General features: G+C 37.4%; 1 protein-coding gene across 3 annotated transcripts in view; it reads left to right on the top strand.

The window, feature by feature from the left end:
* The window catches only part of ACAP2 (ArfGAP with coiled-coil, ankyrin repeat and PH domains 2), a 63,977-nt gene extending 51,607 nt beyond the window's left edge, over positions 1-12,370 (top strand). For 2 of the 3 annotated variants that reach the window (XM_080350174.1, XM_080350172.1), the window contains 5 exons: positions 975-1,162; positions 1,477-1,586; positions 2,602-2,712; positions 2,967-3,028; positions 7,845-12,370. In XM_080350174.1, coding sequence (XP_080206300.1) covers positions 975-1,162; positions 1,477-1,586; positions 2,602-2,712; positions 2,967-3,028; positions 7,845-7,948 — 575 coding nt within the window. In that variant the 3' untranslated portion in view covers positions 7,949-12,370. The remainder of the gene's footprint in view (positions 1-974; positions 1,163-1,476; positions 1,587-2,601; positions 2,713-2,966; positions 3,029-7,844) is intronic. The other variant, XM_080350173.1, reaches the window with a different exon arrangement.
* Positions 12,371-12,482: the final 112 nt, after the last annotated feature.

Here is a 12,482-nt window from a genome sequence, read left to right as displayed (position 1 = left end):
CAAGCCTCCATAGATATGCATGATCCTTTTATAAATAGTTAAATCCTTGCAGATGGTATTCCTGTTAAGTTACAGATAGTAGGCTTTTATGTATTACTTGAACATGCTTGCTTAACTTTTTTGTTTTCTACTCAAGTGGAATTGACCATGTCTTTAAACATTACCCCCTTTTTACTCAAAGTTTTATAAATTGATTGATGGGGAATACCTTCCTATCTAATACTAGCATCCTGGTCTGACAGATATATGGAGTATGGCTTGTCAAAACATCCAAAACATGTGTTTATAAAGCAAACTTACTCTTCTCCATCAATGCACTCTTCTGAAGTATGTTTTAAATCCAGTAGTTCACAGCTGTGATGTGTAGGCAAGCAGCACATGGCTTGGGTCCTTTCTTTGACTGTGATGTAGATACTCTTATGAAGTTGTCAGTCGTGAAAGCTTGTATATAAGTGTCTTTATCTCCTGGACTTCACTCTGTGTAACTCTTATTGAGATGAAAAGAAAGATTATGCTTTAGTCTGAAAGATTATAGCCATGGCTAGTAATTGGTAAATGGCAATGGTATCTTTCAATGAAAATTAGGTCAGGTGTATCAAGCTGTTGCAAATAATGTTGTGTTTGTATGACTACATCTCTGCAGGAAATTTGTTTTATTCTTGTCTCACAGTATAGGCTAAAATACACATCTAACTTAAAATAATTTCTTAAAAATTCCATGGGATATGTAAATTGAAGGATATTCATATGTGCCAGTAGTGTGGTGAGAATGTTTTCTGGGCAGTAATAATTCTGTGGAGTGGCCATGCGTGAATGCTGGAACAAGCATCTGTGACGTCTGGCAGAACGGCAGCAATGCGCAGCATTCTGCAAAGCCTGAGCTACCTTGTGCCAGAGAAATGACATTTTTGGCCAGAATTCCAGGAGGTACCTTATAAAAACAGGGATTAGATTAACATTTGTTTTCTTTTCAGAAGGAGAGAAGCAAGAGTCTTCTGTGTTCTGTGACTCCAAACAGCCTAGTCCAGGATGGCAGCTGTATCGGGCTGCCTTTGAGAAGAATCTCCCTGATATGGCAGAAGCGTTGGCCCATGGAGCTGAAGTGAACTGGGTCAATGTGGAAGAAAACAAAGCAACGCCCCTCATTCAGGCAGTGCGAGGGGTATGAGATACACATACATGATGTGAGAGGAGGGGAAGGAGAATAATAGGGATATTTCTGTGTCACTGTTCCTTTTGAACTGCTTGCTTTGCTAATGAATGATCATGTGATGCTGAAGTTGTCTTTACAAAGTGCGATTTTCTTTTTCCTGTTAATGCTTGGGAATTATATAACCTGGTAGTGTTTCAATTTGGTATGGAAGCAAATCCCTTTTGTTTCCTTTCCCACATGACTTGGTGCTGAGAAGGCAGAATGGGTTTGGCTCTGATTCTGGAGATCTGGTGCTGAATTGTTTTTTTGCTTTGATTCTGTAGGGGTCGTTGGTTACTTGTGAATTCTTGCTGCAGAATGGGGCCAATGTGAACATCAGGGACATGAAAGGAAGAGGACCCCTGCACCATGCCACAGTTCTGGGACACACTGGGTAACTCGCTGCTCCAGAACTTGTTAACAGCCAGCCTTTACTATAGTTGTTCATGAGAAGCCTCTTAATTTCCCCAAATATTCTGGCATTTTAATATATTTCAGGTGATCTAGGTTTTTCTTAAAACCATGTGGTAAGAGACAAACCAACATTTTGAATTAACAGTTTCATGCACTAGCAAAACACACACCTATAGAAACACTTTGCTCCATTTTGTAAAAACATGTATTTAATAATGCTTTGAAATAGCATGAACTTTTGATGAAGACTCGTGAGATTTTTCTTGTTTTCTTAAGAAATATGGTACAAGTAGGAGAAATGGTATGTGAGGGCCAAGGCTTTTTCTGACTCATCCCACTTGTGTTGCACTGAGAGTGTATCTCATTTCAAAATGTACTGTGTTACATCTTGAGTTTTGGAATCGTGGCTTTTGACTGAAACCCTGTACCAGCTCAGTTCAAATGAGGACACAGTCATCTGGTCGTGTCCAAGGTCTTTGCATGCGTGAATTCTAAATAAGAGCCCAAGTTGAAATCCTGGGACAGTTCAAGACTTAAGCTTGGTCAGTATGCCCTCTTCATAAAGATGAAGAATTATAATAGCAGAGCAAAATGAGGTCAGTTTCTCTTGGGTTAATCAGGCACATATGAACTGTATTTGTTACTGTATTGAGTTATCCTGCTTAGTGGTTCTTGTCTGTTGTGGTGAAAAAGATGAGGTTTTTTAGTTTTGCAGCCTAAGATGATACAGGAAGGCAGATTCTCATTTCTAAAGGGTTCAATTCCTTTCTGCACTGCTGTGGTTTGACTTAAGCAATCTTTCTAATGTGGATTAAATAGTTAAATGTTTTGCTTACTACTACGTTAACATCTTAGTTGTTCTAGATGAGTAGCACTCTTCTAGTATGTTCAAGAGTTTTGACAATTTAAGCCAAATATATTGCATCCAGCTTGAATTTATTTGCCTCTTTCTTTTATTGTTCTGAAAATAATTTTTAAATGCTTTTTCTAAACAGACAAGTATGTTTATTCTTAAAACGAGGAGCAAACCAGCATGCCACTGATGAAGATGGGAAAGATCCTTTGAGTATAGCAGTAGAAGCTGCAAATGCAGATATTGTAACATTGTAAGTTGTGTGTTCTGTTTTTAACTGGGTAACTAGATTTTTTTTTTTTTCCTATTCTGTTTCAAGTTAAAAATATAAGAAATGTCAAAATTACTTTACATAAAACAGTGAGAGCAAATGGAAAATCAAAGTGTGCACTATCCATAGATGATCTCACTGGTGTTGTGATTCTGGGGTGCATTGTAGGTCTTGAATTGCAGTATTTTTTTAGTGCTTTAAATATGACATTGGTCTTTTTGTTTCCTAAATCATAGGTTGCGTTTAGCACGGATGAACGAAGAAATGCGTGAATCAGAAGGACTCTATGGACAGCCAGGTCAATACTCCACTAATAACCATACTGAAATGCAGTATAAGAAGTGTATTCAGGAATTTATCAGTTTACAACTAGATTCTTAGGATCTGTGGGAAATTTAGGATAGCTCCGTATAATAACATTTTTTATGAACTACTGACGTGTTAAAGCTTCATTGAAATTCACTGGTGTGACTTCATCAGAGTATTTAGGGGACCTAAAAGGAGAGTGTTTAAAGTACGTTATTATAGTAGTGTATGGTAGTACAGCCATTACCAACCCATTTTGCTGGTAGTTGTCCACAGTTTTCTCCTATTGGTGTTCTCTTGAAATTCATGTAATGTTAGGGTTTACCTGGTGTTATTTAATAGCAACCTTCTGACCCAAGTTGATCAGATAGAGTTGAGGAGTTCATCTTACTACAGGATACCATTCTCCTTCCTGTTGAATGGTCCTTTTTTTAAGAAAACAATGCTTGCAAACCAATGTAAAAATGTACATTGAATATTTCAAAAGAAGTCCAGACAGAGATAGGAAATTATTATTTCCTCAAATCTTATTTTTAAATATTTTTATTTGTTAAGATAAAAATAAGAAACAAAACAGTCATGCTGAAATATGTATTTTTGTATGCATAGTATCTTACCATTTGATTAAAAAACAAATTGACAGACATTTGAGCCACCTGGTACAGGAAAGTAACAAATTATATTTCATGAATATGTACAACTTTATCCTCAGGCACTCGGTCCCAATTTAGACTATGTTCTGATGTGATATTTATGCAAGCCATTTCTTCTATTATGGTATACTTCCATAGGGACCTAATTTACTCCTGTGCAAATATCAATAATGAAGGCACACTTGATTGTCAGGTTAGACAGCTAAAAACACATTGCCCTACCTGGCAGTAGCGAAAGGCAAACCTTATTTTTAAGGTTGAGAACTGAGTACTCTTGGCTCACTCCTATAAAACCCTTATGTATTTTGCACTAAGTTGTAAGGATTGTATGTGCTTATGTCTTTTACCAGATTGGGGCTGGAATATACTCAAGGGGTGACATTGTCTCATGTCAATATCCCAGATGAACTCTATTAAATAGACCAAATTTATTCATTTCATTAAGTTTCTCCTTAAGAATAGATGTTTTTCAAATTCATTTTTAAACAAATCTTCTAGGAAATTCAAATTAAAACAGTAAAAGTACTGTGGACACTCAAACATTCAAATGCTTCCTTTGGCAAAGCAACAGATAACTTAGAAGTATATACTTGATTATGAGCTTAAATGAGGAAGAATTCCCCACTCAAAGTGCAGCAGGCTACATATGTGCAAAAAGTCTATAGCCAGTTTGGCCATACTGAATGTAAAACAGTTTTCTGATATAACGCACGCTACTTCGCTGATGGGCTGAAGGTAACAAATACTGAAGTAGTTTTGAGTCTCCTCATTTTTATTGTAAGAGGTAAAAATAACTACCAGTTTCAAATAGTAAAATGCTTTGTTTTAAGGGAGCTAGGTATTTTGATTCAGCAGCTCTGTGATCAATCATAAATGAATATTTTAGATCATTTAACTGACCTGTCACAAATCCAAAATTCTTATATAAACTATAGAAACATCTTTTCATTTATAAAAAAGCCTCTGTCAGTTACTAAACATTATGTTTAGTAAAATGTTTCATTCATAACAAATACAGGCACTGTTTACATGAAATTATGAATGTGTTTAAACTGAAGACAGGGGAGACAATTTTCCCTGACATCTTGTTTAAAATATTTTTAAGACAGATTCTTCAATTAGTAGACGAAGTAAAAAGCTGGCTAAGTTGTTAATAGAAATAATAGCTTGACCTTTTTATCAGTTTTTATTATGGTAGAATCCAGAGACTGCAGCTGATAGAATCTGATCCAAATATTTTACAGATAGTATCCAATCCTTGTAAACAGGTGAGATTGACAATGGGAAGTGGAGCTGCCAGAAGGGACAGAGCTTGCCCAAAATTGGGGAGGTATCATTAGAGTCAGTTTTGAAATTCAGGCCACAGGCTCTATAGCACAGTGTCCCAGCCGGGAGATCTTCTGTACCTGTGGGCAGCACAGCTCCGCTCTCCTCCCTTCTTTACTTGCTGAAGTCTCTTTTAAAAGCTGAAGTAAATATCTGAGTATTTATAATGTTAATGGCTGCCAGCCTGCTGGAAGGGTTGTGTGGATGTGCAGGCACAAAACCTGTCTCTACTGCTGCGCGGTGCGGTGCCCCGACGTGCTGAGAATGGAGCCAGGTCTCCTCCACAGCTTAGACACCTTATTAAAATAAGGGCAGCACACAGAATTTAGAGCTCCTCTTTTCCAAAATTCAGATTCTAGAAGAAAATAAGGATTTTCAAGGCAATTGTAAGTTTACTGGGAGCTATGTGAGGGTAAATATCAATGTGTGAGTTTGCTGTCATCAGAGTGAAACCAACTGCATATTTCTCTGCTTTAGTAATGTGGTTGATAAACAATTACTACTGTAGCTAATGGCGTCAGTGTTTCAAATTTAAATATACCTGGCTGGTTTGAGCTACTGAGAGAATGTATATATTGCTTTGCCAAGGTACAGTTGGTCTTCCAAAATATTGCTAGAGGGGGAATGGGCTGAAACCAGCTTGTTCCACAGAAAGTTCATTTCTGGTGGTAGAAGCCATATGCACCATTGTACTGTTTCTTGTATAATACTTGAGTGCTCATCTTCTGGTGCTACAGTAGGTCTGCTAACTATTTGATATTAGTATTGCTACTTTTTCTTCCTATCTTTTCTTGAATGTATCATGTGTGCCTTTTGAGTTACTCTGGTGTTAAATGGTAAAGCAGTGTTACAGTATTTTTGTACATAAAATCTGCACTTTAGGGAAAATGTTGTTTGGAGCGGGAATTTCAAGAATTCAATTTTAAAGTAGGATTTTGAAATAATTATAAGGTTTACAGTATTAAATATTTTAACGCAGCATACAAACTAAAGGGGCACTTTATTTTAGTCTATTTTTGTATATAGTATTTTTGTTATGTAATAGAGCCAAAAAGAAGAGCCACAATGAATCTTGCAAAGCTAGCTTTTGTTTTTTCTTTCAAGTTCATTTGAAAGAACCAAATGTGGCAACTTGAACTACAGTACTAGTTCACCAGTGGAACTCACTTCTCTATTAAAAGCGTAATGGCTTTTATCATACAAGTTTGATTCCAATTTGCTCCTCATAGCTGTTCTTGTGATGAATGTTACAACTCTCTTCATCCTGTGCTTTTCTCCTGGTGCAAGCAGTTATCAGAAACTATTACAATGAAGTGTCCTGTGCCTGCTTCATCTTTAGAACAGACTTGAAACTAAATCTGAAAACCAAAAGGGAATTTCACTAGAACTTTTACCAGTAGAGCAGTGTTGAATGTATTTATCTTTTAGAGTTTTGGAAGAATCATGTCATTAGATTTTTATATAAACCCACATGCCATGCATGTTAAATATTTCTGGAAGGTCAGTTGTCATTTCTGAAAGTGTTTTCAAATGAATGCAGTCTCATCTCCGAAAGAATAATATTTCTGTTATAATGTTGGAGATGTGCATCAAAAGATAGAAAAACAAAACAGTGTAACTGTTCACTGTAGTGCCAACTTTTATAACACACAAAAAATCCTTTTAAAACTGTCCTTTGGAAAAAATAAAAGTGGTGGAATAATACTTCCCCAATCAGATTGGGAAAAAAAAGTCTTTGTGTTCAGCATACACGATGAAAGAGATTTTGGGGTTGATTTCTTTGTCATGCTACCAATCAAGCTACGGGCGAGTAGTGCTGGGATCTTGTGTCCTATGTGGGAAGACAGTAAAATTTGGATGGCTGCATAGTTCCTGACCAGACCAAATGTTTTATGCGTTTAATTCCATTGGAAGGCAATAGGGTATGATTAATGTTTTAAAGTGAAACCTGAACTCAAGGCCCAAAATGCTGCAGCAGATGAAAGAATGTGAAAATGACCATTTTAAAGTGGCAGTAGAATAACTTGGCAAGGACTCAAAAAGAAATCATCGCGGGATGTGTTTTCCTGTATAGACAGGGAGGGGGAGGGAGACAGGCCTGCTGGGAACTGCTGCCATCCCTCACTTTGGAATATGTGCCAGTAGTGAGGTTGTGTTTAAGCACAAAGGGTAAAGATAAAAATAACCAAATGGAAGATGTTTAAGTAAAGTATCATCACTCTTATAGATAAAACTAAAAGATGTAATAAATGTTCAGTAATGAATGTAAAAATTTATATTTGCTAAAGTAATAGAACAAAAGGATTTATGAACAATAATTTCTCTACTTAGGATTGGGGTTTTTTTATACTCTTGCTTGCTGATTGTTTCTTTCATGGAGAGTTCTGTCTGGCTGTAAGACTTCTGACCTCTGTTTCCAAGTAAATCTTTATTTATGCCATAATTCTACTTTTCTGAAGAGAATCTTGGTTAGCACTTCCTTGCAAAAACAAGGATTTTATTATTTAATGGCTAATAAACATTTTTCTTTTTACATTGCTTTAAAATGCTTTCATTTTTCCTTTCTAACTCTGAACTTTCCTCTGCGTGGCTGCCTGTGAGGTACTATTTCAGGTATAGTTTGGCTTTGTTTAATTTGCTTCTACAGAATGTGCATGCAAGTAAACAGTCCCAAAGAGTTCACATCAGCATCATTCCATCTATAAGCAATATTTATACGTGAACAAGTGTTGTGCAGTAACTGGTAGCACAGTAGGACATTCGTGCAATGGTGGGTGATGTTAACTGTCACAAATGATTAAAACTGTTTCCCTTTTCTTTTCTACCCAGGAGATGAAATTTATCAGGACATTTTTCGTGACTTTTCTCAAATGGCATCAAATAATCCAGAGAAGCTAAACCGTTTCCAGCAGTCAGATTCCCAGAAGTCTTAAGTGTCAAGAAGAAGAACCTGATCCTTATAGTGCAAGTCTTTTTTTACTTTAACAGAATGAATTATATGCATTTTGTTAGATAGTTTGGATAAAATGACCACTTCAATGTAGCTTTAGATTGTGGTAGCTGGGGAAATGTATGAGTCAGTTTATGTTCTACAGTACATATACCTCAGCAGCTAAAGAAAATCTTTAAAAATAAAAGAAATACCTGCTAGCTCAGTATAAAAATAGTACCTGTTAGCAAGTACAAAGTTTGTCTGCAGTTTGTACACAAAGTTAGCAGGGCATAGCTGTGTGCATTGCAGACTCTGGATGGCAGGATGATCAGACCAGCTTTGTATTTTCATATCCCTGACTGTCACCTGTCTCCCTGTTGCCATGAGGAATGTGCCTCTGACGAGAAGGTCTGGGTTGCATTTTCTGGGACTGTTTGGAAGGGAAATCAGGTAATGACTTACTGAGTTGTCCTTCTGTTTGTGAGCCTATAACTTAACAGATTCTCTTGTTCCTGTGCTGACTCTCATTAGAGGTAGGTTGTTAATAACAAGACATGGTGACTCCTGCTCTTTTGCAAGCTCTTTCACAGTGGAAGCTTTAACACCAGGCTGGCCTTTATGCTGGTGACTGCGGGTCAGTCACAATAGGTATATATCCTGGAGGACCAAACTTCTAAGAGCAGTCTATTTTCCTTCTCTTAAGTTAAACTTTCTGTGCAGCAAGTATTCTTTTAAATGAGCATGTGGAACCTTTCATGAAAAATAAACTTAATCCTTCTGGACGTGATGTGGGGTTTGTTTGTAGTATTTTGACATCAAAACTTGGAATTTGAGACATGAAAGTAAAAATTGAGCCGATGGAGTTTGTGTAGAACAGTCATATGAAGGCTGTTTGTTACCTTTTCTTTTTGTTGTTCTCACTATTAGCCCTAAGCTGGATATATGAAATCTGATAGGTAGTGCAGCCACGCTAAATTTAGGGCAATCGATGTCCTTTATATAATCTGCAAAGACACGTATGTAGACATGTTGTCTAAACTAAGGTGTGCAGAAGAAAACCCAGGACTTTCACTGCACGTTTTTGCAACATAACGGATGAGCAGAGTCTCCGGCTGCATTCTGAAGGCAGCAACACAGTTTGCTGTATTCAGTTGTGAGCTCCGCGCTACCCATGTACTTGTATAAACGGTGACTGTCAGTACATGCTTATGTGCCGGGCTGTTTAATACCCATATAGTAATCACCTGAAACCCCAAACCAGCAGATGCAAGTCTTCATGCTCTGTTTGTCTGCCCTATGGACAACTTACGCAGAATTTTTAGGTAATGTAGTATCAGTGTAGTGAGGTTTTTAACAATCATAACAGCCATGGCATTATGCTGGCTTGCTATATAAATGTATTTAGGAAATGAATTGGCTTTTCGCCAAGCTGGGTAAGACAAGCAAAATTAGGTAAAGAATTTCTGTAAACTATGGTAAATTAAACTTTCTGGCATGTTAAATTTAAAATATTTATTGTTTTGCATAAAACTTATAACAATGCATCCAATCTGGATGATTATTGCTGCAAAGCTAATAGCATTTCTGAAGCATCCAATAGATTCTTTTGCCAAGCAGAAGAATCTTACAAAACAGTTCTTGCTTTGTATGTGGTCTAGTTATGCTAGAAAAGCAGATTCTGTCCATTTAAAGAGTGTGTTTAGTCTGAACAATAAGACACTTAGGAATATCACCTGTAAATAGCTGTCTATGAAATGATAATGTACTTCCTAATCTGCAGTATTTAACAGCAGTGGATGTTTTAGTAGATCTTAATAAGTAAAATTCCCAGTGTACAGATGGGACAATATGAGATATGGCCATATATAGCATACACTTTAGACATAGGTTTTTCTAAAGATTTGTCTTCTGCAGCCTACATGAGAGGCAGTATATAGTGTGATTGGCTGCAATGTAAAGCTACCTAAAGCTTAATGGCATAATTGCTATCTCAGTCCTTGCTGCTGGAAAAATGTCTGATACACTTATTTCAAATCCCCACTGGTATTTTCCTTCCGAGCCAAAACAAATCTCCATGACAAATTTTGCAGGATGGCTTCCTATAAACAAGAAATTTCTTCACTGTAGCTCTGCAGAGCCATTTGCTGCATTTCCAGCTGTCACCTGTCTGGGAAGCAGCATCAGTGTATTTGTGCTAGAGGACTAGTAATGTACCCGATCCACGGGTTGTATTGCTCTTTTCAGAAGCTCTGGAGTTCTAAGGGTTCAGGGAGTAGGTCAGTCACTTCTGACCCTGCAACCTTTTTCCTTAGTCCTTTTAGGTACGCTAGGATGTCCCGTATCAACGGCACTCAGTTAAAGCTTTTTTTTCAAGTCAAGTGCAATACATATGTTAGGATGTTGCTCAGCCGCAAAAATGAAAATGCCATTAAGTTGCATGAAATCTATTGAGGGCTTAGTCCTCCCAGACCAGCAGGCTCAGTGCTCCAGAGCCTCTGTAGCTCGCAGGATTCTTACAGAGTAGGATTATCTCAAGTACTCTGAAGATCTGGATTTCCCTATCGAGTTCTGACACTGAGCAATAATCTTCTGCTCAGTAATGTCTGGAAACTTCTATTTTTATTTTAGTATGAATGTAAGTATAACTAGAATAGTGGACAAGAAGGTTCCATTGTGGGTTAACATCTTGTTCCCTGTACCAGATACTGGACAGCTTCAGTTCCTGTCCATGTTTCTCTGTAGGTATGAAATATGATAGGTCTGAATCAGTGGAGTACAAGGCAGTCGATTCCTGACACAGTTAAAAATCACTTTTCACGTGGATTTTTGGTAATTTACTAGATAGCCCATTTAAAGATTTTTATAATATTGTTCCTAGCCAGAGTTAGATCATGTTCCAGAAGTCTCTTGGAAAGACAGATGTCAAGCAGCTCAATATATATTCTAATGCATCTTGATTTCAGAAGTGTAATTTTTTTACATTGCATGTGGATTAGAATGGTGTCTGTGGTGTCTCCTTAAGATCTGTATTGTTTTAGTTTTTCATAAGTTTTCATATTTTATGTTAATGTCAGTACAGTGCATATAAACTTAAATTCTTGAATTATCATACTGCATCATGCCACTGAATTATATTAGACATGGTGGAATTTGTTCCTGTAAATTTGCGTGTAGGCGGTAGACGGTAGAAGTTTTTATTTGCTTTCACAAGCCGCACATACTGCACTGAACGCATGTTTCAGTTGTTCAGTAGTACATTGTGGACTTTGGCCTCCTTACCAATTAGGACCTAATCCCAGAAGTCCCTGAAATCAGTGTCAATCTTTGCACTTATTTCAGAAGCTTTAGATTGTACCTTTCATAGCTCCTAATGTTAGTGCATTAAAGCATCCTGTGTTAATATTGTATTTTTCACTCTATGGGCTTTTATATTTTACCTGTTTATATACTGAGCTGAAATAGTTTCAGAAAATGCAACCAGACCTTCCGATGCTGTCAGCAAATCCTCATGTAAGAGGAATTTTCTCCCGTTTTGCAGTATGACATCAGTTCACACATTATCCAAATTCTTAGAGTTCTCAATAGGGCAAAAACTTTGTAGCACTAAAGCAAAAAGGTGAGAACTAGAATAGGGTAGGGTTGGCTGTGATGTTTCCAGGACTTTGGTGCCTCTCTGCAGCCATCTGTGTTAAAGTGTGCATGTTAACTCTTTTATCATGGGAATCTCCAGTGACACAGTGAATATAAAAGGACCATTTGATAAAACTATAAATAATATGCAAGTGCTAAGGATGTAGTATTTTTACACTGTCAAAAGGACTGAGCTGGTTATTTAACACACTGAAAGAGGAAGTTTTGCAAGACAGCATCTCTGCCTGTGTGCAGATGGACACTTTTTCTGAAATTAGAGTTTATGCCACTTGGTTGTGCAGCTGATTCTCTTGCACAAAAGCCCATTTTTAAAAGAGATACAAACTCCAGAATGGCAATACTGGGGAAAAGGATGAACGTACCACTTCGGAATATCCTGTTTCATACACTTGCTTTATCTTTTTGCATATGGTGTTTTCTTGTTTCTCTTCCCATGGAAGGAGATGATAGAGGAGGAAAAACATCCTACTCACTTTTCTGTTAAGATCCCAGATTTTCCATGTTTTGATAGAAATCACTGAGAAATCATCATTTCCTCAAGCAGAGGAGCTACTGTCTGAAATAACGAACTTTATTTTTTTCTTTATCACTGTGTCTGTCTGTATTTGGTGATTTTTAAGCATTCCAGCAGTAAAATTCCTGCATTCTGTAACTCTCCAGGTGTAACTGTACAGACTGTACACGCGCCCCCAGTTCCCTTTGTACTCGAAACTTGAATGTCGTTTTCTGTAGTTTGTCATTGTAAATGAGAGAAACGCGTTATATACCTTTGTAGCCCGCGGCCTGTACATGCTGTAAGGACTGTAAATACTGTATGGATTAAACCTTTGTACGCGCCGAGCGGCTCCGTGTGGGCGGGCCGGGGGCGGGCGGCGGCGCTGGGC

This window comes from Nesoenas mayeri, assembly GCF_963082525.1.
Source record: "Nesoenas mayeri genome assembly, chromosome: 9".
Taxonomy (NCBI): Eukaryota; Metazoa; Chordata; class Aves; order Columbiformes; family Columbidae; genus Nesoenas; species Nesoenas mayeri.
Note: the sequence above shows the minus strand (reverse complement) of the source record. Positions and strands in the feature narration are given on the sequence as shown.